Below are 25,363 nucleotides of genomic sequence, written 5' to 3' on the forward strand. Positions count from 1 at the left end.
TACCACTAGTTCTAACAGCAAGTCCTAGCAGCATCTCTCTATGCTATAATCTGGAAGAAATTTCCTAGAGCTGTATTAAATCTCCCCAAGGCAACCTCCAATATTCTAAGAGACAGATGGTTAGTAAAAATAATAATAATGGACTCAGCAATGCCCTCTCCATGAGTTCCTGAGTCAGAACATGCCATCTCAAGCTTGAGGTCACCCTGACCTTCACCCATCTGTTGAGCCAGCATGGGTCTTATACCCAAAATGTCCCTGCCCTGGGAGCCATGCTTGTCTTCTTGGACTTGGTGTGAATGCCGAGCTCCAGCTACCCACTGGAGTCTTTTGTTGCCTTACTACCCTGAGATATGGGAGCTGACCAGGACAAACCTAGGGAATATGCAGGGATGCTCTAAGAGCCACAGATCCCTTAGGCGACCTAAACTCATCTTAAGGTCTGCATCTGGGTTCCTGAATTTCTTCATGTAGTCGCCTTAGGACCAGTCCTGGGAGCTTTAACTTTTCCTGGACTACGACTTGAAGCCAGGCCTTGGAGTTTTCTGGGCAGGGGTGGGGTTCCTTTGTTTCCAGAAGGTAGGAGGAGGGGGCTAGAACTACAAGAAGAATCTGTCCTCCATGACTCCCACATGCATGGTTCTATACTCAACACCACAGGCAGAGGGTGGGTGGGCAAGGCAGAGAGAAAAAGGGAAATTCATTTTTTATCCATTTGTCAGATGTCGTGTTAAAATCTTGTAGAGAAAGGAGAGCTGAAGGTAGCGGGAGGAGCAGGGGAGGAGATAGGTTGGAACTAACGGTCCTAACGTCGTTAAATGTGACCATCTGGTTTACAGTGACAAGAACAGAAACAACATTTAGTTAGGAGCACTGTGACCTGCTCCTATATCTAGAGATGAAGCAGGAAAAATAAATATATTTCAATTAACTGAAACCACCTTTACGTCTACTGAGCATGCCCAGCAAGGACACAGGCTTGCAAAAACTCTAGACCTTGGCATACGTTTCCAAAGAGAGTGTAAGTATCTCCCAGGGAGTTTTTACAGCCCAGAGAGGACATCTGCATTTAAACAGCCCATCAAAAAGTGGAAGATAGTTTCCAGTGGTGCAATGATTTCCCTCTACCTACTGGCTCACTGTGAGAGAAAAGACATCCAGCCAAGGCCAAGGCACCTAGCAATGCCTCTAGTCCATGTCAGAAGCCTTTTATGCTCAGGAATGGACTATGTTCTCCTAAAAAAGTCTAGCCCAGTCCTGGATGAGGAAGTGGCAGAGGGATTCAGTGAGCAGCCATTGGGTCAGGCCCCAAGGGACTCAAACTGGCTGAGCTGGCTTCCCCTCAGACCTTGAAACCAAAGACTTAGCCAGAGGGATACAACGACTAAACCTAGGCTGCCAGAGAGGACAAAATAGAAGCAAAATCAGACACACCCTCAAAGCTCAGAAGGGATGGCACCAGGTCTGTGTCTATAGGAAAAGTGGTTGTGCTTGTAACAAAACAATGTCAAGTAGGTTCGCTAAACTTATGTAAGGAAGCATCTACCAGTCTGGGCTAGGTGAAAGTGGTGAGGGTAGAGAAGGGAAGGAAACCAAGGCAGCTGATAAAGGGATAAAGCATCTAGTAAGGTGTCAGGGCTTGAACTCCTTTTAAATGTCTCAGCTCAAGAGCCCCAAAGGCAGTGGATTCTTATACTCAGAGGTGGTCAGGATTGGAGATTTCCAAGTAACTAGTTAGCACACCTAGCTCAGTCCTCCCTTTCTTACAGGTAAGAAAAATGAGGCTCCAATGAGAAAAGCTTCCTAAGGCATCAAGTTAGTTAGCAGCAGAGCTGCCAAGATTAGAAACCAAGCCTATAGTCTTAGAAGAATGGTAGCCAATAGTTTTTGGATCATGTACCTCTAATGTTAAAAACAAAAATACAAACATTTAGCTATTCTTGTCACAAAAAAGTAATTCTGTGAAATGACAGATATGCTTCACTACAGTAACCATTTTACTATCTATCTATATTACAATATCATGTTGTAAACCTCAAATATACACAATAAAATTTATTTTACAAAAAACAAAACAAGAAACACCTATCCCAATATTTAAATACTAATGTAGTATGTGTTTTATAAAAAAAAAAAACTCCACAAAATAGAAATTAAATAACAATGAGATTAACAATTTAATATATAAAGAACTAATATTTTCTCCCTAAGTCTCACCTTGGAGGTTACCGCTTTCAACATTTTCTGGTGCTCTTCTCTCCCACTGCTCTATAGACATCATCCCTTCAGTACTAAAACCAGAACCTGACTTTCCCTCCCTGCTCAGGGTCCCAAACAGGTCTGACCCTGAAGATTAAAAGATAAGAACACTTCAGTATGAAGGATTAGTAAAGATACTTCCAGAATCTCCCCCACGACCAGATGGTTTTTGCTAAGGAATCTCAAATTCAAATTCACACTAAAATGCAAATGTCAGTAATAAAAACTGGGATGGGAAGAATGAGCTCTAGGTGTAGCTTGATTCTGGACTTGCTGTATGAACTTGGGCAGATCCAGCGCCTCTCTGAGCCAGCTGTATTAAATTATTTCAAATGGAAAGTTGAGGTCATCTTTGACATATGCTGCTGCTTTGCTTCTAAAAGCAGGTTTTGACAGGGGTGGGGTGGCCCCCCCAAAAAAATGAAACAAGGAAGTCAGGAGAGGGAAGGGGTGGAATAAAAAAGGTCAGAAGACAAAACCTGAGTATTTCAAAATTTTGCCATGGGCTATCTCCCACTCAAAATACAACTCCAGTACAGGGATGGCTTTTGGGTTCCACTGGCAGAAGGAAAAACACTGCCTTTTCCACCCAGTTCAGACCACTGGGTTCAAGCCACCCAAAGTAGTGTCTATGAAAATATTAAGTTGCACTTCTTCCATCTGCTCAGAACATCACAATTGCTAAGTTGCCTTCATATTCATGAGCTCACTGGACCCACCCAGAAATCCTGGGGATAAGCAGAGTGGGGATGAGTTGTTCCATTTTAAAGGTAAGGAAACTAATTTGTGAACAAAGGAAGTTACCCAGCTATCCCAGGAGCACAGAGGCCAGGAGAAAACCTAGATCTACTGGCGCTGGTCCAGTGGGGTTTTTTTCCTAATAATAAAAAATGGCTAACATTTATTGAATGTTTACTATGTGTCAGAGACAAATCTAAGTTTTTACATATAATAACTCGTTTGATCCCAAGTTTAAAGATAAGGAAACCAAAGTTCAGAAAAACAATGAAGTAACTGTTGAAGTTCATAGAGCCAGAATCCAAACCTGAACCCAGACAGTTTCCCTCTAGAATCAGTGCTCTTAACCTCTACTTTCCACAGCACATCTTCACATCCCCAAAAGGTGAAATTCAATGAAGTATCAAAGAATCTCCAAAGCATAGCAAGGTACAGAACAATATGTGTTGTATATTACCATAAAAAAGAGAAAGAGGAATATATTCATATTTGTTTATACATCCACATAACATTTTTCTGGAAGGACTCATTGGTGGCCTCTGCAGAGGGCAGGGAGTGGAAGGGAGACTTTTCACTGTGCACTCTCTTGGACCTTTTGAATTTTGAAACATGTGAATATATTTCCTATCCAAAAATAAAATTTTAAAAATAAGGTATCTATGGTCAAAAGAGATTAGGAAACTGCATGGCTACTTCTTGGCAGGGCTGTGCCAGCTAACCTTTTCCTATTCACTTCTCTGGGCTCTCAAATTTGAAGAAAAGAAAGTTCCTCTCCCCATTTTTCCTGAAGCACTGCATTCCCCCCACCCCACTTCCCTGCCCCACTGCTTATCCAATCCCACAGAAGACATCCCTCAAAATGAATACTGTAGTCATTTTGGAGGTTTGAGCAGCAAAAATGAAGATAACAACAGATTGGATTAGGCTCCCACAGCCAATCAGTGGAAGATAGGAAAATAATGCATCAGCAGCAATACAAATGAAGGGAGACACAAAAGCCCTTTTCCTCCAATGCCTGCCCCTCAAGGCCTGAGCTCATCAGATTCCTCCATCTCTTTCCTCTCACCACTCCACTCAATGTGTCACCCCTTCCCTCTTCTGGGCTCAGAATAGCAAAAACAAGCAAGCTAGAAAGACTCCAGGAAATCTGACTGAACACGAGAATCTGTGGTGTACAAAGGAAAACCACACTAAGGGAGAAAAGGTAAGCCCAGCTGGGTTTTAATGTCCTCATTGAGGCCAGGTGAAATTCAGCCCAAATGGTCTCCAGAGACACTCCCAGTTTTGGTTCTTGGATTATTTCCATAATCTTATCCCTCAACTATTAGCACAATCCTCCAGAGATCAAGGCCCTCAAATATATTTCCTTAGATCCCTTTCAGCCAACCCCTTAGGCAGGTCAGGGGTACCCAAAAAACTGTGAGGAGGTGCGGGTGACCAAGGTGGATTTTGTGCCTCCAAGAATCCTCCTATTGTCTTGAAGTGGCTTAAACCGGCAGAAGGATTGCTTCTCACAACAGCCTAACATCTCCAATTCTTCACTGCTTCCAACATGCAGGAGACAGCAGGACATGAGCTGCTGTGGGAGGGATGAAGGGTCAATCAGCGTGTCTCTCTTGGGCAAGCAGGGAGAGTGCTGGGTAAAGCTGTGCCCCAGAGAACCCCCTGTACTGCTTGTCAGAGAAAAATCTAACTCTTTATATATATTTACTTAAGTAACCTCTGGCAGATTCCTTTAGCACTGGAATTCATTGGTGGCAGCCCAGGGCCAGAGTACATTGGGTTGGGAATCTGAAGGCATGGCTTCTAGTCCTGAATCTACCACCACCTAATCCTGCCACCTCAGACTTGTTTCTCTTTTCTCTGAGCCTCAGTATCCCCATTTGTAAAATGGATATAATAATGCCTTAAAAGAACGGTATGGGAAAGGGGTAGAGAAATAAAGTGAAGTTTCTCAATTACCTCCAAACTATGTGTAATTACAACCTGGATGAAATCTTAACAATCCAAACAGCAGGAACACATGTTCAACATTTTACAAGACACTTTTCACATCCTATGTCACAATGAAGTCTTGCACTTAAAACTCTTACGAGAGACTACAGTTAAGCCCATTCCACAGACCAGAAAACTGAGGGTCAGGATAACTTTGCCCACAATGTCTGCAGCAGGGGGAAACTTGAACTACATAGTCTAGTTTCTGACCTTCTCCCTCTCAGCAAACCAGATAAAATGGCCATGAGCACAAACACAAAGAGGATTCTCTTAGAGCCAGAGCTGGCACTCTAGGCTGCCTCCTCTGACAGGTGGCAGGTACAGGTGACCTGGTCTTGCATTTCCTAGTTTAGGAAGAAATCCCTGCTCCTGATGCCTCCCCTTCTCTCATTACCTAGGAGATTCCTGAGGAGCCAAAGCTACATGACCACCTAAATGCTGCAAATCTGTTTTCTTTCCCAGAATGACTGACCTGGCATTGAAAAGCATCTGTATACGTGGGGGTAATCTCAGCATGACTTTGACCAACCTGACTCCATGAGGGTGTCTTCTCTTGGCTCCTTTTTTTGGCCCTTGCTGTCTACAGCTACTCCAATAGGATTCAGGTCCAATTGTTGGCAGGAATTGAATCCAGCTTAGGGACAATGATGATGCAGCTTTATGCATGGAGAAAAGTGTATCTTCAAAACATTTTCTCAACTCTTAGCCTAGCTGAGCCTTTCCATCATCTAAGGGCAATACTGGATGTTTTATAAATAAAGCAAGTAAGACTCAGACAGCAGAGGGGAACGTGACTGAGACACACTGTAAGAGGCAGAGTAGCAACTGAAACTCATGTTTCTTGACCTCAAAGCCAAAGCTGAGAAATGGGCATGAGGCTGTTATAGTTAATAGTAACCCAACTGAGGCTCTGAGGATGCTGATCCCAGGCAAGCCTGGTATTCCCCAGCTACGTGTCCCCCTGCTTCCCACCCTTCACTCAGACCCAATCTAGGGCCCTGTCTTTCCAGCTTCAGCCTTAGGTACCAAGGACCACAAAGGCTTCCCCAGGACACCATGACCTGGTTTCCAGCTTGAGGAACTCTAAAAATAGCAGGTATTCCTTAGTGGGGCCAGATGACCCAAGCTGCTGTGCCTAGGGGCTAGGTTGTGGTCATTAAGGATGAGGCTGGTCTCAGACCACCACTAACCCAGGAGAGGATGGGCCACTGCCCAAAGGGATCTCCCACTTATGCATCCTACCACTTCCCCTCACACCCTAACACCCACAATTTAGATATCTTTGCTCTAGTCCAGACTGTTATTTCATTCCCAAGAAAGATGAACTTTAATATCCAGTGACTTTAGGCCTTCTGTGACATTGCTTCATAACCATATCACTCCACAATGGTTTGTAAGTGAACTGGGGGATGAAGGAGCAGGCTCAAGCTTTCTGCATTGATCAATCCCAATTTGTGTTTTCCATTCTTCTGCATCTGCCTGTTAACTCACATCTGAGGGCTCTGCTCTGAACCCTGTTTACCTGACAGAGCCTGCTACAAAACATGCCATCTTGAACATCCATTTTATTACTGAGCATACTGCCCTCTCAAGTCTAATTTCAAGGTTAAAGGAGAGCCAGAGCAAACTTATGGAGGCCCACCAGCTGGGACCAGTTAGTTCCCTGTCATGCCCACTTAGGAAAAAGTGACAGCTGGCTGGCCCTAAGGGAAGGACGTGTTCTGCATCAAAATATGTCCCACATGGCTGTGTGGAGCATGTGGATATGTCCCATAGGTGTGTTCAAGTGTGACTCAACACTCAAGTGTGGAGTGTTGTTTGCCCAAGTAGTCTTTAGGAGTGTGTATCTCAGGTATAGGAGTGCATGTCCTGGGTAACAGTGTATCTGAGAGTGCATCTCAGCATGCCCCATATGTATGTGGGTGCACAATTGTGCCTTATATGCATCCATGTGCATTCACACATGCAGATGTGTACAAGTATCCCTCATGTGTGTTCCTGTGTGTGTATCCTGCCTGTGCTGAGAATGTGCAAGTGTGAATATTCCTCCCATGTTTAACTGTATGTGTGTTCCAAGTGTGTTAATGTGAAAATATGTTCCAGCTGTGTGTCCCATGTGTGTCCCAAATATATCCCATGTGTCTATGTGTAAGTGTGCATCACATATGATCTATCATGTATGTATGTATGTGTATGTGAAGGTACGGGCATAGAGCATGGATAGACAGCAAAGCTGAACCAATTTTCTTCCCCATCAATTTGTTTCTAACAGCTTTCCTTCAAGTCTGGGTCAATCTGCTCTTAAGCAGGACAAAAGACCTGGGTTCAGATTTCATCTCTGTCACTTCCTGAATGTGGTAATCACAGGTGCTTTTCCCAAGAGGCTTAGTTACCCTTCATTCATCTAAAGAGCCTCACAAATGTAAGGTAAATTAGCCATTGGCTGACTAGAGAGAATAGGCAAAGATCACGGACAAATTCTGAGACTCTGGGCAAGTTCCTGCCTCTCCTTAGACCTCAGTTTCCCCAGAAGTACACTGAAGGAACGAGCTCAATGCTTGGGTTCCTCTCACTGTTACCCAGTCACTTCTCAGCTGAAGTACTATGGACAAACTCTGCTTGCTCCCCCCAACACCACAAAGAATCAGTGTGTAGATATGTGCACGTGGATTAGCACCTGCAGATGTCTCATCCCAGCTAGGCCCCCTCTAACCCTCAGCAAGCTATTGGTTGTCTCCCTATTCTTGTCATTCCACACTCATTTTCCCAGTGGCCTGAACCAACTGGAGTAAAAGGAATGGCATACAATCTCCACCAAAGCCCAGGCAAAATGACATGTAGTTTATCCAAATCATTCTTCCCCATCCTTTGGGATGACCATAGAAACTGGTAATGGTAAAGAGCCTGCTTTTAGGATCAAGGCCCAGTCTTTAAGAACATGGCCAGATAAACCCACAAAGAGAAAGCGTCCAAACTAAGTAGGTCACCAAAGACTACAGAATCTGGGGCCACTTTTCTTCATTTTGAAAGGCCTCTCATGTGTCCCTGGACAATATGATATCCAGATGAATTTATTGTAGATCCAGTAGATGCACCAAAATACCAATTAATGGTTCAATGCCAACCTATCCAATTATCCAGTAGCATATGCCTACTTCTTTCTTCTATCTTGATTAACTTTTGTAAAAATGCTTAGAGCCAGGTGTGGTGGCTCACTCCTGTAATCCCAGCATTTTGGGAGGCTGAGGTGGGTGGATCACTTGAGGTCAGGAATTCAAGACTAGCCTGGCCACCACGGCAAAACCCCGTCTCTACTAGAAATACAAAAATTAGCTGGGCATGGTGGCGTGCAGGAGAATTGCTTGAACCTGGGAGGCGGAGGTTGCAGTGAGCTGAGATTGTACCACTGCACTCCAGCCTGGGAGACAGAGCAAGACTCCATCTCAAAAAATAAACAAACAAACAACAACAACAAAATACTTAGACAGAAGCAAACTACAGAGGGAATCTTAATAAATGGCTTGCCTAGAGACACTTGGTACTGGTGAGTTGATAATACCTAACCCTATATATTATGTTCTTCCTAGCACACCACTGACTTTAAGATGCAGTACTGACCTGAGTCAATCAAAGCAATTCTCTGAGCTTCAATTTCCTTAGCCATAAAATTGGGAAAATAATCTTGGCTTTGGCCACCTAATAGTGTAATGGAGAAAAGAACATGTGTCAGGAGCAGAAGACTATACAATAGTCTTTATCTTCTTGTCCTGCCCCCAGATCAGTGAGATGTTTCCAAACAAAATAATGCGAGTATAAGTGAAGAGTGTTGATTTGTTCTACACAGCTCATTGGGCAAGAACCTGCAATTTCTAAAACAGTTTTTGATCATATCATGAAAACCCAGTAATCCATCACAAATCCTAGCCAAGGATCTAGGGGCCAAGAATTGTTTTTTAATTGCCATGTGCCTAAGTGGTTTATGGCTTGATGGACTTAAGAAGGTGCTAAATAAAAACACAATTAATTTTGGCTTTCTTCCAAGTTCCTCTTTTAACTTTGCAGGAGATGAGGAGAGACAAAGTTAGTCTGCTCTTCATAGCAGCAAGTGTGTGACTGCATGGGAAATGGAGCTTGGGATAAATAAAAGAAAGCTTATTTAAAAACAACAACAACAACAAAAATCAGAAAACAAAACAGCTTTCCACCAAGCACCCAAGACATGGGCCAGGTCACAGGGCCTTTCTTCTTCCAAGGGAGAGAAGTAAAAAGAGTCCTCCAAAAATGACAGACAGAAATGAGGGACAGAGACAATGGGATTTGTTCAAGGTCACACAGCAACTGACTTCACATTTGCACCTCCTTTTTACTCATGTGTACATCTTCCATTCAACCAAATCTTTATAGAGGGCTTACTGAGTGTCAGGCCTCCACTGGGGCAGTCACCCACAGTTCTGCCTGAACTGAAAAATAACAAACTCCTAGTTCTGTGACACTTTGCTTTCCATCACACCACACAGGTTTCCCAAACAACCCTTGAAAGACCACAGTGGCTTGCACATCTTGTAGGTCCAGGAATTCACATCCTTGCATGGCAATGTTCTAATTCCAGCACTACTACAGATGTACTACATTTCCTTGGGCAAGTCCTTTTCTTCTCTGGACCTAGTTCCCCAGCTTCCACAATGAGGAGATTAGAATCAGGACAGCTCCAGCACCTATTTTTCTAGAAAATATAGCTGTCTGCAGTGACTTTAAGTGGCACTGTAACTTCCAGAGCTGAAGCCCAGAAGGCCAGGCTAGAAGCAGCTATGTGACAATAAGTCTTTGAACATTCTTTTTCTCACCTGTGAAATGGAGATAATCTCTGCCCTACCCACTTCATAGGGCCACAGAGAAAATCAAGTGAGACGATGTACAAAATCCACTGAAAAGTGTAAGACTGTTCAAGAGGAGTAGTTAAGAATCAAGTGAGTACCCACTAGCCCCAGTTGCTTTCCTCTTAATCCAAGTAGAGTGTAAGTCTTCCCATGCAGTTCAGTCTAAATTTACAAGACATGAACTTCAGCTGGTTGCATGCTCCAAAGGAAATTAATAAATCCCTCAACTCCCTTTGGGTCCTAAGCACAAAGCAATCTCATCATTTTGCTTTTGTTCTGAGCCCTCCTGCCATGCAGGGCTTATCAGAGCCCCTCCTAGAGATGCCTAGCTCCTCCTCTGCCTCTATCCCAATGCCAAGGCACCTACTCCCCAGCCTTCTTGCCATCCTGCACAATTCACAGAGGGAGGAGGGAGAGAGTGGGTGGAGGAGAGGCTGTGGGAGGTTCAGCTAAAAGTAGCTACTGCCTTTAGGCACCACACTCTGAGGGGGTGGGGGGTGGGCTCTTAGCACATCCTTCCTGCAGCCAGCTGGGCACGGAGGTACATGGCTTTCCTTTCTCTAATGAAGGCAGGCAGGCGGAGAAATCAGCTGCCAAAGCCATTCCCAGAGCTGGCTATGGATGTGCAGTGCTGGCCTCCTCTGGGCCCTGAGGGTAGATGGCCACTCACAGGGCTGCATCTACTGCTCTGCCTCAGGAGAGCTAATGTGGCCTTCAGGAGACTCTCTGTTCCCCTCATCCCCATCCTACTCCCTGGAACTCCAAGGACTACTAACAGGCCTGCTCCCTCTCCAGGAGGTTATATAAAGCTCTTGTTCTCCCAGCCTCTCGTCAGCTTGCTTTCTCCAACCAAACCTGAAAGAGCATTCAGGTCTCTGATCCAGCCAAGGGAGCATAGAGCCAGAAACCTATAGGGGAGGTAGCAAGTTACAGCAGGCAAGAGCCCTATCTAAAGAATCAGAATCCCAGAACCATCACTGCAACCTTGGACCCATCCCTTTCCCCTCCTGTGCCTTAGTTTTCTCACTTGTAAAAAAAGGAGTGGGGGCAGTGTGTCGTACTAGGCACTTTAATATCTGCCCCTAAGTGATTCTCTGTAAATCCTGGCCACTTAAATGAAATACCCACCCCCATCACACAACTCCATCCAAGGATGCTCTATCTCCCCAAGCACTATGGCTGGGCTTGGCAGAGCCATCTCCACTCTTCTAATTCCAGTTCCCCTAGTGACCAAAATCTGCATACGCAAGATGGTTCCCTGGAACTTTAGACTCTGTCCTCCATACCTGTCCCATGCCCATTTCAACCAGACCAGCTGTGCTTTTTCCTGTTTTATATAGAAGCTTCTGGCTAACATTCCATTTGAGAACATAGTTCTTCTACTGAAACCACTCTCATTTTAGTGACGTGGAAACTGACACCTAGGTGGGAAGGGCCTTGATCAAGATCTGGCAGCAAGGTAGGTACAGAGCCAGGGCTTAATCCTAGGGCTCCTAAGGCCTTTTCTTGTTTTTTCTCCTACTGCAAGTCTGCCTTCCCTATGCTATCCTTCTGCCATGCATGTACAACTTTCCTTCTTCTCTGCTACCAACACTCAACCTTGGTGCTCAAAGATCAATGGCCAATTCCCATCAGGGGCCTGGAACTAGCACATAAGAGTGATAAGGGCAAGAGAAAAACTGGCCTGAACACATCCCTCTCTAAACCATTTTTCTTCCTCCACATTGCCCCTTTTGCTCCTTTCTTCAAAGCTTCCTCCTGAATACTGCTCTATGTCAGTAAAACCCCTTTAATTCTCAGAGTCATGACTGCATCCTGACCACAGAGTCCACATGCAGGCTATACCAGAAGCACTGCAGGATGTGGTATCAAGACGCCTAGGTTCTAGGCCACTAGAACTACCACTACCACTAGTCACTACCACTACCTGTTTGACACTGAGTAAGCTGCTTAATCTCTATGAGCCTCACTTTCTTAACTACTTTTAGGTTTGAGGAAGAAGCCCATGAAATACATTGGAAACCTTATTTGTTGAAATTCTTATTAATAGAAGTAGTATTATTAACCAAGTGAATGGCTACTTAAAATACTGCAGGAAGGGGCTCTGAGCTGTCAAAGCAATCCATCTTTTTCAGACCTATGAGACTGGTATTATATCTATGAGAGGCAATTCTCAATTATCCATGACATATCTCTTTAATAAACAGAATCCCAAACTGGCATACCCTAGCTACTCAATTCACTGTACCACTTCCTTCCCTGTTTGGCAGCCAATGCGTGTTCATACAGTCTCCTTTCCTGCTTGGCGGCCAGTGTGTGCTCAAAGAATACAACCTAAGTTCACTTGTTCTAAAAGAAACCTAAGCCAAGTATAATTAAGAAGGCAAAACTGCTATCCTTAAAACCACTCTGTGTATTCTAAACCTGCTAAAATGGATCTCTGGATTACCTGCTAGATTTAAATAATATCTGTACTTGTGTTGATCATTAATATTAATCACAAAATAAGCACATATTGTTGGAGCTAGAAGAAATCTTTGAAGTCATCAAATCCACCTATCCTTATTTTGCTGATTAAGAAAACCAAATTTCAGAGGAGAGAAGTAATTTGCCTGAGGTCACTAGCAAATGAGCAGAATCTTCCCCATCATTACAGCAAATGTGTAGGAACTGACTTTTTTTTTATTCCTGAAGTGTTCAAACCATCTCACAGCTGATTATTTTAAATACAGTTAGGTCTCCAGACTACTCATTCCCTAGGGTTGATTCCTCCTTTTTAGAGTGAGCACAAGCCCCTGGGACTTATCGAGGCTCCCACAGTCCTAGAATAAAATTTCACCATCTGTGAAGCTTGCCTAGTCACATGTGTGATAAGTCAGACAGGCTGAGCTAACATTTCCTATGAAGCATTCCATAGCAGTCATTCTCACCCCTGGCTGAACATTCCCATCACCTCAGGGAACTCTTAGAAAAATACTGATGCCAGGAAACCACTATGATCAACTCAATCAGATCTCTCCCAAAGATTCTAGGAATTGTTGTTACTCTTAATATTCCAGGTGATTCCGATGTGCAGCCAGTGCTGAGAACCACTGGGTTAATGGAAACAATTAAGCAAAACAACAAGAGAAACATACACAAAGAATTTCCGGAACTCTTTGAGCACAAAATATATTCTGTTTTAAAGCTAAATCCATTATGTCCTGCTTTTTCAAAGAGGAGAAAGTAATACACAGAAACTACAGTTGTAGTACTGACCCTCAGCCAAGTTCTGAACCCAGTTTAGAAACATTTGCATTGTAGGCACAGAAAGAAAACAAGAAGCTCTGGAGCCTGCAACCAGATTTACCATGAGTAAGAGGCCAAGTAACTTACACTCCTTTTTCTGATGGGGCTATCAGTTTGGCAGATGCTTGCTATGAACCTAGCATATCTTGATGCCCACAAAGCATACAACAAATCTATCGTGCTATGTTATTCACATTAACACCCTGGTAGGATAAATGCTGGCACAGCCAGGTGCAGTCTGCACTGGTTGACCAGATACATACAAAAATTAACAAGTCCCAACTCCAAGAGGGGCTCTGGTGAGGTGATAGAAGAGCTAGCATTAATCATATCATAGTAAACATTTCTTTGAATCAACGACTCGAATGCCATTTATTTGGTGTTCAAATAATGCAACACTAGAAGAGGCTGCTAACCTGTTGTGTGACATGAAGAAAAAAAATAAAAACCTCCCAAAGGCTAGAACAATAGTCCAAACAAACAAATAGAATTTAACTGATGCAGTGCTAGAAGGGACTGCTAATTTGTAGCACAGCATGAAGAAAAAATTTTAAAATCCACAGAAAGCTAGAATAATGGACCAACATATCAAGATAAAATGTAGCAAGTTTGGTTCAAAAAACCCTGAAGTGGCCAACTTCACAAGAGAGTAGAGGACTGGACTAGACAGTAAATGGTTTGGACCTACATGCTCAAAAGGCTAACTCTTAACCCTGGCTGCACATTTGAATCACCTTAGGGAACTTTAAATTAAAAAAAAAAATAAATAAAGCTCCCTGGGATCTAGCCCATGAAAATTAAATCAGAATCTCTCAGGTAGGGGACCTGGCATGGGTATTTAAAAAAAAGCTTCCCAAGTGATCTGAATGTTCAGTGAGGGTTGAGAATCGGTAGAAGGCTGCATTATTAGACATTTCACAGACAAAACAAAGTTCTTTTGCACTTGATCTCAGTCAGGTGGCACCTAGAGTAGCATGAACAGTTCTAGGCAGCAGATTTTTAAAGAAATATAGAAAAATAAGTGTGCTTCAAAGAGAAGAACAATTGTATTAAAACTACAGTTCCTTGAAAACATTCTGTATTTTAGGCTTCAGCAATTCACACTGGCCTTTCACCTTGAAGATCCCAAATAGTGAGTTTTCATAAAACTAAACAGAACTCTTTGATGCATATTCAAGACAAAAAGGCATTTTATAGAATGAAAATTCTGAGCAAAAGTGCTATACAAATGAAAGTTATTAAAAATGTGAGTAGCTGAGGAAGCTAGTATGACTTCAGGGATGACTCCCAAATCTCCCTTCTTTCTTTTGTTTCCTTTTCTTTCTTTTTTTGGGGGACGGACTCTCGCTCTGTCACCCAGGCTGGAGTGCAGTGGCATGATCTTGGCTCACTGCATCCTCCGCCTCCTGGGTTCAAGTGACTCTCCTGCCTCAGCCTCCCAAGTAGCTGGACTACAGGCGCGTGCTACCACGCCCGGCTAATTTTTGTATTTTTAGTAGAGACAGGGTTTCACCATGTTGGCCAGGCTGGTCTCGAAATCCTGACCTCAGGTGATCCACCAGCCTCAGCCTCCCAAAGTGCTGGGATTACAGGCGTGAGCCACCACGTCAGGTCCTCCCTCCCTACATTCAACATCACACTAGTTAGGAATGACCAACTCTGACTCTCCTCTCTATTTGAAAGGCAGACCCACTCCCATCCCAACAATCTTGCTGACCTTTACTTTCCTCATCTGTAACACTGGGAATTACAATCATCTCTACCCACTTCACAAGGCTGATGTGATGCTCAAGTTAGAAAGGATGTGAAATTCCTTCATAAACGCTATAGACCCATGCACTGATAAGGAGTTATTAGTATTGTCATTACTGGACTGCTTCCTGAGCCTTCTCTCCCCTCTATGTTCTTCCCCTTCTAGTTTTTCCTCTTTGTACTTTGGTGCTAGAGCAAAGTACAATAAACTAAATACTCTATGGAGCTAGATCCACCTAAGACAGAAGGAGACACTCTGAGCAGATACTGGAGAAGCTAAACTTTCATCAAGGATTCTTGGAAAGCCAGAGACTCAGTTGGCCTAGAACAAGTTGCAGAGCTGGAAATAAGAGCTAGAGTGTCCAAGATTCCCCTCCTCCATCCCATTTCTTGGGGCAAAGCCACTGGAGCAAGATCCAGATGCCTTGTAGGAGGTCTTCTGAGGAGGCAGTTATTTTGGGAGAAAAGGCTCAATTCTTATATCCCTGCCCAGAGCAAGCACTCTGCAGGTCAAGGGACCAGAAACTGAGATGGCAGACAAAGGCTAAAGAGGAAGACATGCTTTGTTACCATCCTTCAAACCACCAGACTGTGCCCTCTGGTTGCTCTCAATCTGGGCCTTACCTCAACGGCAGAAGAGCACCTCACCTACAGCCTTGTTGGGATCTTTCAGCTCCCTAGTAGCTGAATCACACACACACCGGTGGGTGAGAGCCTCTGAGCCAGGGTCCAAGCCCTGTTTACCAGCTCCATTATCAAACTTGCTCTTTCAACTTGTCCAGCCTCCCCCGTCAGAAACTACTACACCAAAACCACAGAAAGAAAAATTCCCAAATTCTATAAAGCTAGGCTGATCAGGATTCCCCAAGCCACAGACAAAATTGGGGCACACTGCACAAGCACACTGCAGGTTCTGACAGATGGAGGCTGTCTCAATGGAAGAAGAATGCTGTTCAGTTTGTTCCCACCAAGATATCACTTCACCCCCTCCCTGATGCAGCCAAAAGTTAGGGTGAAAAAAATTGTTTTTTCAGGACCGGCAGAGCTTCTGGCACTAAAGCTAGGCAGTAAAATGGCACAGTTAATCTTAAGGAGATGGGACTGACTAGAAAGGAATTTGAAACCAGGAGTTTTCTAATAAATAATCTCATAGCTGGACGAGGCTAGGCTCTACATGTCTGCTGTGGACATGTTTCCGAGGCATTTGCAGGAAATTGGGATTCTGTTCTTTCTTTGTTCCCTCCCCAAAAGCATCTCTCCAAGTCCTGCTAGGCTCTAGTCCCCTTTTTCTAGAGTTATTGGTGCCTGGGCCTTTAAAGGGTGGGCTCTGGAGCTCAGTGGGTGCTCAGTGATACAGGGGTTGCTAGGATACCAGTAGAGGGCATTTTCTTTAATTCTTTGATGGGGATCCAGGAGCCAAAATCCCTAAGCTGGGATTTTGCCCCTCCTACATGGCAAAAGCTTATCCTCTACTCAAAGGGGCCAGAGAGGAGGGAAGGGAATGGAGGAGCTTTATTGGGAAAAGTTGGGACAAATCAGAGAGGAAAAGTCCTCTTCTCTTTTTTACTTCTCACCCATTTACAGTGGGGAGGTGGGAGGAGGAGGTGGTGTCAGGGGTGGGAAGAAAGGAAGAAGGAGAAAGATTAAGAGAGAAGGCAGAGGAGGAAGGAAAAAAGAAGACAAGTCAAAATGCATAGGGTTCCGCTTCTCTGGGCTGCATTTCTCATTTTCTCCCACTCTTTTCTCTTTTTGCTAGAGAAAAATATCCTCACAAGTCTGAAGCAGAAATGCCAAACCTTTAGGATTCACACAAGTAAAAAGTCACACTGCTACCTTTTGTTCTCTACTCTCAAATTCCCTTCTGGTTGCTAGATGGTGGCCTGCCATCTGGCTAGCAACATCCCTTTATTTGCCTGGAGACAATTTTAAAAGCGCTAACCCATTTCAACAGCTAAATTACTAATGGAAGGGCTCATTCAAGACACCTCCTTAGCCTGAGGGGTTTTAGGTGGTGAAAAGAGGAATGGCATGGGTGATACCCATCCATCCCAGCATTTGTGAAATCCTTATAGGTCCTAGCACAAGGAGGCTATTCAGAACCGTGGAACTCAATACTGTCTTTCTTCATTCCTACCACCACACCCCGCATCCACACTCAGGAGTGTGCTCCCCCCCCACACACCCCCATGAACATACTGCCACACACCCTACACACACACATACATTCCCAGAGGCTTTCTGCCAAAGGTCTGTCAGGCTCACAGAGGAGAAGGCATTTCGTGACACTATTTAAGTCATAAACCTAGATCAAAGACTAGTCTCAGAGACCCCTTCTCCCCTTGGGGGAAAAAAAGTCAAAAAGCATTCCCTTATTGCTGTCCCAGTTTCCTTCCCAAATAACTAGGCAAAAAAAACCCCTTCGCTTAAACTTGTTATCCAGGCTGTAGTACCAGATATCCTTCCCCTCCTCCCATCACCCTTTGATTAACATTTTCTTTTCCTTTTCATTTGTCTTTCCAGCTCATCCCCCCCACCCCCCACAACTTCAAGTGTCTAGGGGTCATAAAATCATAAAATGCAAGAACTTGGAAGTCACCTAGTGGAGCCATCAAAAAATGCCAATGTTACTGGGAATCCCAAACCCACCGAGGAGGAAAAAAATTGTCCAAGGTCAAACAGCTGCTGAATGGAAAAAACAAAAAACAGAACAAAACAAAACAAAAAAAACAGGCCTGCAGCTGCCCAGCATAGAGCCATTCCCCACTCTCCAACACTGTATCAAAACAAAGTGCCCAGAAAAGATATAAGCTTACTTTAAATAATACAATGAAGCTAAGGGGGGAAAAAAACTCACTAAATTATCTTTGCAAAGAAATAGGTTCTCAGTTCCATCCAGGGGGTCTCCACAAACGGACCAAAGAGTAATTAATAAGAACCAATGCCAGCAAACCTCCCAGATCATGTTTACACCATGGTACTAATCTCACAAAAACCTCAGCTTCTCACCCACACCAAGTCAAGGATAGCATGCTTTGAGGCCCAAAACACCCTCTGACGCCATTAAATAATACTCTCTGGGTCCTGTGGCCAAGACAATTTCAAAGGCCCCCTTCACAGCCCCTCTCCTTTCATAACCATTTCCAAAGAGACTGAACAACCGGACATGGAACTTGACAGCATAATGCCAGCAGATTTGCACATCAGACATGAACAGCCACCCACATGGGTGGAGGGGGAGCATGTGTGTAGATGTGTATGTGCCCTGATTCACTGCTATAATACATGAGCCATAAATGGCATTATTTCAAGCCAGGTAAGCAATGGAATGGGGAAAGCCTGCCTACATTAACAGGGGAGAAAGAAAATCAAAATGCAAAAAAACAAGTATTATACAGAGTGGCATGAGACATTTTTTTTTCCTGGCTCTGCCAAGAGCTTTCTCAGAGGAAACAGAAATATAAAAATAATAGCAATAGCAATAACAACAGAAACCACCACCACCATCTGATACAGACAAGCAGTCATATCTCAAACTGGAATGTTGCTTCCAGCTCATGTTTTCCATGCTCTCATCCCTTTCCTTCTAGACGTTTTTGGGTTTTGGTGGTCAAATTTAGCACCAAAATTGATAACTCTTAATTTAGCACATTACAGACTTTCAGTTTGTTATGGGAATGTTTCAATTACAGAGACCTCTGATCTTAAAGTAACAAACAGGGGAGCAAACAATAGCATCACCACTTTCTCATCAGCCTTATCAAGTTACATTTAAAATGTAGTTCAAGAACATCATTGCAAACGAGATTATCCCAAAGGAGCCATATCCAAATACTATTATTCCCAAGGTGGATAAAGAGCTGGTTTTTCTTTCTCGTGGGTTTTTTTTTTTTTTTTGATGAGACAAACAAAATCCCCAAACTCAAATCCAGGGGTACAATCTTTGGGAAAGGGAGCCCAAATAGCTCCTGTCAAAGTCCTCTCTTGCCAGTTCAAAAAATCAGAGAATGCTTTCACATACTATTTCATGATTCCAAGGAAATTGACATTTTAAATATCTTAAAGCTTTAAGGTTCAAGAAGTGTTTTAAATGTGGCTTCTTTCAAAATTGAAAATTGTGAACCCTGGAGAGCAAATTGAGATTCAAAGGACACAGTCACCAACTGCCAGCACAACACACCCGTGTCACTTCCCAAATTCTTGCTTCTCCTTAGACACTAAAGAAGCATTTTCCCTAAATCCATTCCTTGCATCGATTATTTTCCCTCTAAATATCCACTGCAAAGACTCTCTTTCCTATGATGTCAAATATTCATCATGCTCTTCCACAAACCCTTTTCCCCTCAAACAAACCCAAATGCACTCCTGATGGCAAGAGAGAAATTTTGACTAAAATTCCCTGATGGAGTTTAAAGGTAGTCTTCAAGGAAATGAGTTAAGACACCACAGACAGCAAAGCCACTGTTTAAGGACGCAGAGCTTGCTCCATGAACGCCACATAGATTAAAAATGCACACACGCATGCATACTTAAATAGAAAGCATTTCTTCATCAACAATTTCACTCAAGCAATAGGCAACTATACGCGCAGGCATTCTTAAAAGACAAGACACGACAAAAGATTTAGGGAGAGATAATATACCAACGTCATACATATCACAGCGAGGCCATGTTGAAGCTCAAAACGTTTTCCCCCCTGAGTAAGAAAGCTTGTTCTTTCTCTCTCTTTCCCTGTCTCTGTCTGTGATTTTTTTTTTTCTCGGTGGCTCTCGGGATGAAATCAAAGCGAGAGTTCGCGACAGCTCAGGTGGCTGGACTCCATTCAGCGCGTTCCCAGGAAAAACATGAGTATGACATTGACAAGCAGGAGGACTACAATCACGGCAAAAACGACTACAGTTTGCACATCCAGGGTCATGGTGCAATGCAGAACACTGTAGTGTTCCAGGTGGGGGGCCGGCAGATTGGGAGATGTCAGTCTCTGTTCTGTCAGACTGTCCATACAGCCACCATGCTAGAAAGGAGAGGAGGAAGTAGGGTGGTTAGAGAAGGGCTGGGTTTGGCGCCCGAGTTTAGTCGGGGGAGGGGAGGGGGATGGGGACGGGGTGCTTGGTTCCCCCCTTCTCAGGATTGGGCTGATCTTTTGTCCCTAGCTGAGAAATCTTAGCTTGCGCTGAAGTCGGCAGAGTCCAGCATTCTCTCTCGGGCGCCACGGGAAAGGCAAAATCCTAGCTTTCAAAGGGAAAGGCGGGGGGAACCTGTGAGTGGTTCTCCGGCGCCTGCTCAGTCTGTCCGGGCGTGCGTCCGTCCGCCTGCCTGGCTACCGGTCAGTCTCAGTCTCCCCTACTCCCTTTACTTCGCTCGTTTTCCTAAGCTTGTTCGCTCTCTTCGCTGGGCTCCCGGCTGCCAGACACTCGTTCGATCCCTGCCTTGCTGGCCCTATCCCTCTTCTCTCCCCATCCCCCGCTCAGCCCATAGGCTGCCTTTTTATTCACCGAGCGACTGCGGGCGCTTGCGTGAGGCGCGGCCAGAGCCACTGACATACCCGCCGACCAATAACAGATGCCGCAGTAGCACGTTCGCTGCCCAGGGGCGGGACTTGCGCTGGCGTGCTAGCCGCGACCGCCAATCAGAGCCTCAAGGCTCCCAAGCAAGCTCGCTCTCCCCAGACCGGCGAGAGTCACCAGCCACCAGTTCTGGTTTGGGGGTGGGGAGCTTCTTGGGGGCGGATAGAGGGGGTATATAAGGAGATGGGGAGGAAAAGGACTGGGAAAGAGGGAGGGAAGGGACCCAATAGGATGCAGGGGGAGGAGATCACGTGAAGAGGGAGAAAAAGAAGAAAAGACGAGGAGGAAGGAGAAGAGAGGGAAGATAATGAAGAAAGAGAATTGTGGGGAAAGGCAGAAAAAAGGATGGGGAGGAGAAAGAAGGAATGGGGGAAAAACGGATAGGTAGCTGTGGAGAATGCATGTGCCTAGCAGCCACTTTGTTTGGAGCCTGGGCCAAGGAGGAAGCAAAGGTGCTTTTGGCCACTGCCTAAGAATTTACAGGCAACCCACAATTAGCTATAAAAAGCCAACAAACCAGTATTGTGGACAGAATCACAGGGACACACGACAGAATTTCCAAAATCCAATTCTATTTGGCTTTCCCTGATACCACTGCCCTTACCTGGTCAGATTTCCTTTCTTGATTATAGTTTCTTCAGACTAGGACAGTTAGCTTGCAATTTTCCAGCATTCTGGGTACTATGAAGGGAAGCCAGCATAGGGTTAAACATTCGCCATGGAAAATCCTCTACAGAACTTGCAATCTGCTTCTAATGATTGCCCTGCTCTGTGACCTGGTATCTAGAGCTAAGGAGGGAAAAGCCATGGAGTGGAGACCAGAAGGTTTCAAATTTACTCTCAGCCCTACCTCAAACTTGCTGTATGACTTTTGGGCAATTCCCTTTTCCTCTCAGGGGTCTGTCTTCTGTCTCCCTCCTGTCAATGAGGACTTAGACTTATCTGAGAATTCAGTTAAACTTCAGAACACTCACCTCAGAAAAAAACAATTTCAGTGGTTCCCTGGGCCTTCAAACCAAGGATTCCCTTATACAGGAGATCTCTCAGAGCCTTTTTGCTCTTATATTATAGGATTATATGACTGAACAGATAGGTATATACCTAAGAAAAATGAAAACATGCCAACACAAAAACTTATACATGAATGCTTATAACAGCATTATTCACAATAGCCAGAAGATGGAAACAATTCAAATGTCCAACAACTGATGAATGGGTAAACAAAATGTGGTATATACATACAATGAAGTATTATTTAACCATAAAAAGGAATGAACTACTGATACATGCTACAACATAGGTGAGCTTTGAAAACATGCTAAGTGAAAGACGTGAGAAAAAGGCTTTTGTATGATTCCATTTATAGAAAATGTTCATATAGTTAGTGTAAATACTGTTTCATGATGCTTTTGTTTCAGTTATATATAAATATAAATGTACTGGCCTGTAATGTGAAATGTGTTTCTTATAGCAAGTAATAGTCAAAACGGTTTGAAAACTACTCTTCTAGATTATGTTGAGACAGATACTGGTGATCAGGACAGTACCATAATATAAACAACTACAGTCTTTCTCCTAGTCTTTGAAAGTTCAGTCTTATCCTGTCTCTATTTCCTCATTATCTTTTGACCCCTCAACCCACTGCATCCTGGCTTTACCCTCATTGTCCTATAGAAAACTGAAACCTCTTGTGAATAGGAAAAAAAACAACCAACTTGTTACTAAATCTCATGGCCAACTTTCAATCTTTACCTTTCGTAACTTTTCTCCCATTTGACTCCACTGAGGCCTTCCTCAATCCTGAAATGCTCCTTTTCCTTGGGAACACCATCCACATGACCTGTATGTTTATGCTGTCTTCACTTCCTGCATGGGTTCTTCTTCATCCAGTCATTAATGCCATGATTTCTGAGTTCTTCTGATTGCAGTCCCCTTTTCTTCTCATTCTGCATTTGCACTGAATGGGCTCATCTACTTCCAAGGCTTGAACTACCATCTACATTGCACATTGATGCACCTCCTTTCAACAAAATTACACCACCACTGGGAAACAAAACAGACATAGGACCTTGCTTGCACGTAAGCAGAGAGCTGCTGATGACTCCAAGGTAGCTCTCCTGGACCCCAGAATGAAAGTTCTACTGCTTTCTGGATATCTCCTCCTTAGTATCTCACAAGCATATCAAACTTAAAAAGTCCCAAATTGAAGTCATCTCCTCCCACTCTTGCTGGTTTCCTTCTTCCCCTGAGTCCTTTGTCTCCTGGGAATGGCAGTCACACACTGAACTTGCCAGAAACCAAGAAAATATCTACAAGTTTTTTCTCTCCCTCACCTCACTGGTGGCCAACAAGTCTTTTAGTTCTGTTGATCCTCTTCCTCCTTAATCTCTCTCATTTGTCCCTTTCTCTCTTCCTGCTGTCACTACTTTTAATCAGTTCCTCATCATCTCTGATCCATCACAATTCATTACCAGTTATCTTATGCTGCTCTCCCTCCCCAATTAAGCCTCTACTCTTCTGCCCAAATTCTTTCCTCAAAAGCAGTTTTGCTCTTGTCAATCTTGGGTAGATACTCTGGATTGGTTTTTAAGGATCCACTCCTTCTAGCCTGCCTTCCTATATTGCTGAAAAGCTAAAAACCAAAAAAACTACAACAACAATAAACTGGCATTTCCAAGATTCCTTTGCAGCCAGCGTTCTGGATATGACATAGTGATGCCAATCATATGCACATGCACAGTATTTAGAAGGAGGTGGTTGGTGAGCCAGAAGTCATGTCTCTGTTGCTTCTGTTAGAAAGCACAATGGTGAAAGTGTTGGGGTTTTTTTGTGTGTGTTACCGTAGGTTCCAGTGTCTAGCCATTGGCTTTGTGCATTCTGAGAGCCAGAGAATGGGACTTTTTTTTTTTTTTTTGTCACTGAGGATCTGGTAGGCATAGTGATACTCTAGCCAACAGATGGTTAGAGCTGTGGCAGCTTCCTCATTCCTAAATTGCAGACAAGGCAGCATGCTCCTAGAGCCCCTGACGCCTCATCTTCCTGCTTGTCAGAGAGAGCAGCTACCCTGACACTGTTCTTGGAGGCATAGCCTAAAGCTTGCCCCTCCAGCCCTCCCACCAATTTTGTAAGCACTTTATTTTCTATATTAAAACTCCTTCTGCTGAAAAGAACTACAGTGGTTTATTTTTGCAGCTGAAACCTGACTTATATAATGCCTCTGTTCAAAGGCCTTCAATAGCTCCTCGGCGCATTTAAGGCAAATTCTGTAGTGTGGCATAAAATGTCCTGCCAATCTGATGTCCTTCGGCCTCTGTATCCTCAGCTCTTACCAGTGCCCTCTCATTCTCTGTTATCTAGCTACATAGAACCTACAGTACTTCTCATAACTCATGAGGTTCTCTTGCCTCAGGGCCTATATAAACTGCTGCTTTATTTTTCCAGCTCCCCATCTCAAAGCTCAGCTGAGGTGCCACCACCTCCAGAAGGCTTTCTCTAATGTTCTCTTCCTCAACAATATTCTGAATGATAGTCCTCTCCCATAGGATCCTACGTTTAGCCCTCTTGAAACATTTATTAAACTGTATTGTAATTTTTTCTTGTTTGTATCCTTTACTGGACTGTGAAGCTAGGAGGGCAGAGACCACGACTGTCTTGTTCACTGCTTTCTCCCTTTGTGCCCAGCGCAGTGTCTGACACTTAGCAGGTGCTTCATAACAAACACCTATTGGATGCATGAATGTCTCCTTCATCCACTGGTCTCCACTCAAAGACTCATATCTTCCAACCACAGAAGGCAGGACCTGATGGAACCACAGAGAAAAATCTAAGCCCTTATATTCCAGGTTCACAGAGAAGGGAAGCAACTTGTCTAAGATTATACAGCTAATTGCTGGCAGAGTGGGAACCAAAGCCCTTGTATCTTAAGTCTCAAAAGTACTTTTGAGAGATTTCAGACCCTGGAACACGGTATTTGATACCAGCCCTGTCCATGTGTGGGTAGCTTTCTGAGTTATGTGACCAATCAACTTTGCTCACAATTTTTTTTAATGGAGTCCTCTACATTTGGAGTAGCAATACCCCTCCCGAGATCTATCCCTTCTTGCTGACAAGTCTCAAGGAATTAGATAATCTCTTGGTCTAGCACAACTCCAGTTCCATCCTGCCATCCCTTCTGCAACATCCCCACTAATTGGTTATCCAGTCTCAGCTCCAACACCTATAATGATGGGGCAGTTCCTCCCTCCCAAGACAGCCCCTTCATCTTTGGGACAATCTCAGATGGTAGAAAGTTCTTCCATCTCTTTGAGCCAGATGTTGTCACTACTTCTACCACAGCCAGGGCTGAGAAGCTAATCACTCCATGAGAGGGTCTGGGATAATAATGCCCTCAAATTCACACTAGTTCTCAGATCTGAAAGGCAGTTCAATAGATTATGATAATGATGGTTAACACTTACAAACTGCTTACTCTGTGTCAGGCACTGTTTGAAGCCCTGTACATACATAAACTCTTTTAATCCTCACAACAACTCTATGAGGTAGGTACTATTATTGTCCTTATTTTATAGATGAGGAAACTGAGGCAGAATGAAGTTAAATAACTTGCCTAAGGTCACATGGCTAGTAAGATATGGAGCGCAGATGTAAACTCAAATTGTCTAGCTCTAGAGTCTGCTATTAAACACTATTCTATATAAATGCCAATAAGTGACACATGTCCCATCTTTCAATAACATCTGACATGATGTCTCCTAGGTCACAGGGATAAACTGTTTCAGTGTCTTGATCTGGGCCTCAGTGGCCTACCTCCCAAACCCAAGATCCCTAGTTCTCAAACCTTTTCCTTCTGTCAGGGAAAAAAAAAAATTCCTGGTTGTCCTTTGCTTCTCA

At 43.9% G+C, this 25,363-nt stretch overlaps 2 protein-coding genes across 19 annotated transcripts in view; both read right to left on the bottom strand.

Moving 5' to 3' along the window:
• LOC129138636 (uncharacterized) overlaps window positions 1–19,908 on the bottom strand; it is a 76,338-nt gene extending 56,430 nt beyond the window's left edge. The window contains exon 1 of the mRNA XM_063804204.1: window positions 19,560–19,908. Coding sequence (XP_063660274.1) covers window positions 19,729–19,908 — 180 coding nt within the window. The 3' untranslated portion in view covers window positions 19,560–19,728. The remainder of the gene's footprint in view (window positions 1–19,559) is intronic.
• The window catches only part of ARHGEF9 (Cdc42 guanine nucleotide exchange factor 9), a 148,490-nt gene that overhangs the window by 99,885 nt on the left and 23,242 nt on the right, over window positions 1–25,363 (bottom strand). For 6 of the 18 annotated variants that reach the window (XR_010154705.1, XR_010154704.1, XM_063804198.1 and 3 more), the window contains exon 1: window positions 20,402–20,464. The exons of 3 other annotated variants lie outside the window; for them this stretch is intronic. Coding sequence is in view for 12 of the 15 variants with exons in the window: in XM_063804198.1 (XP_063660268.1) it covers window positions 20,402–20,449 (48 nt within the window). In the remaining 3 variants the exon portion in view is untranslated. Of the gene's footprint in view, window positions 1–2,217; window positions 2,347–19,548; window positions 19,680–20,401; window positions 20,465–25,363 lie in introns of those variants that run through there. 9 more of the 18 variants (XR_010154706.1, XM_024353235.3, XM_063804202.1 and 6 more) reach the window with 5 other exon arrangements.

This window comes from Pan troglodytes, chromosome X (genome assembly GCF_028858775.2).
Source record: "Pan troglodytes isolate AG18354 chromosome X, NHGRI_mPanTro3-v2.0_pri, whole genome shotgun sequence".
Taxonomy (NCBI): Eukaryota; Metazoa; Chordata; class Mammalia; order Primates; family Hominidae; genus Pan; species Pan troglodytes.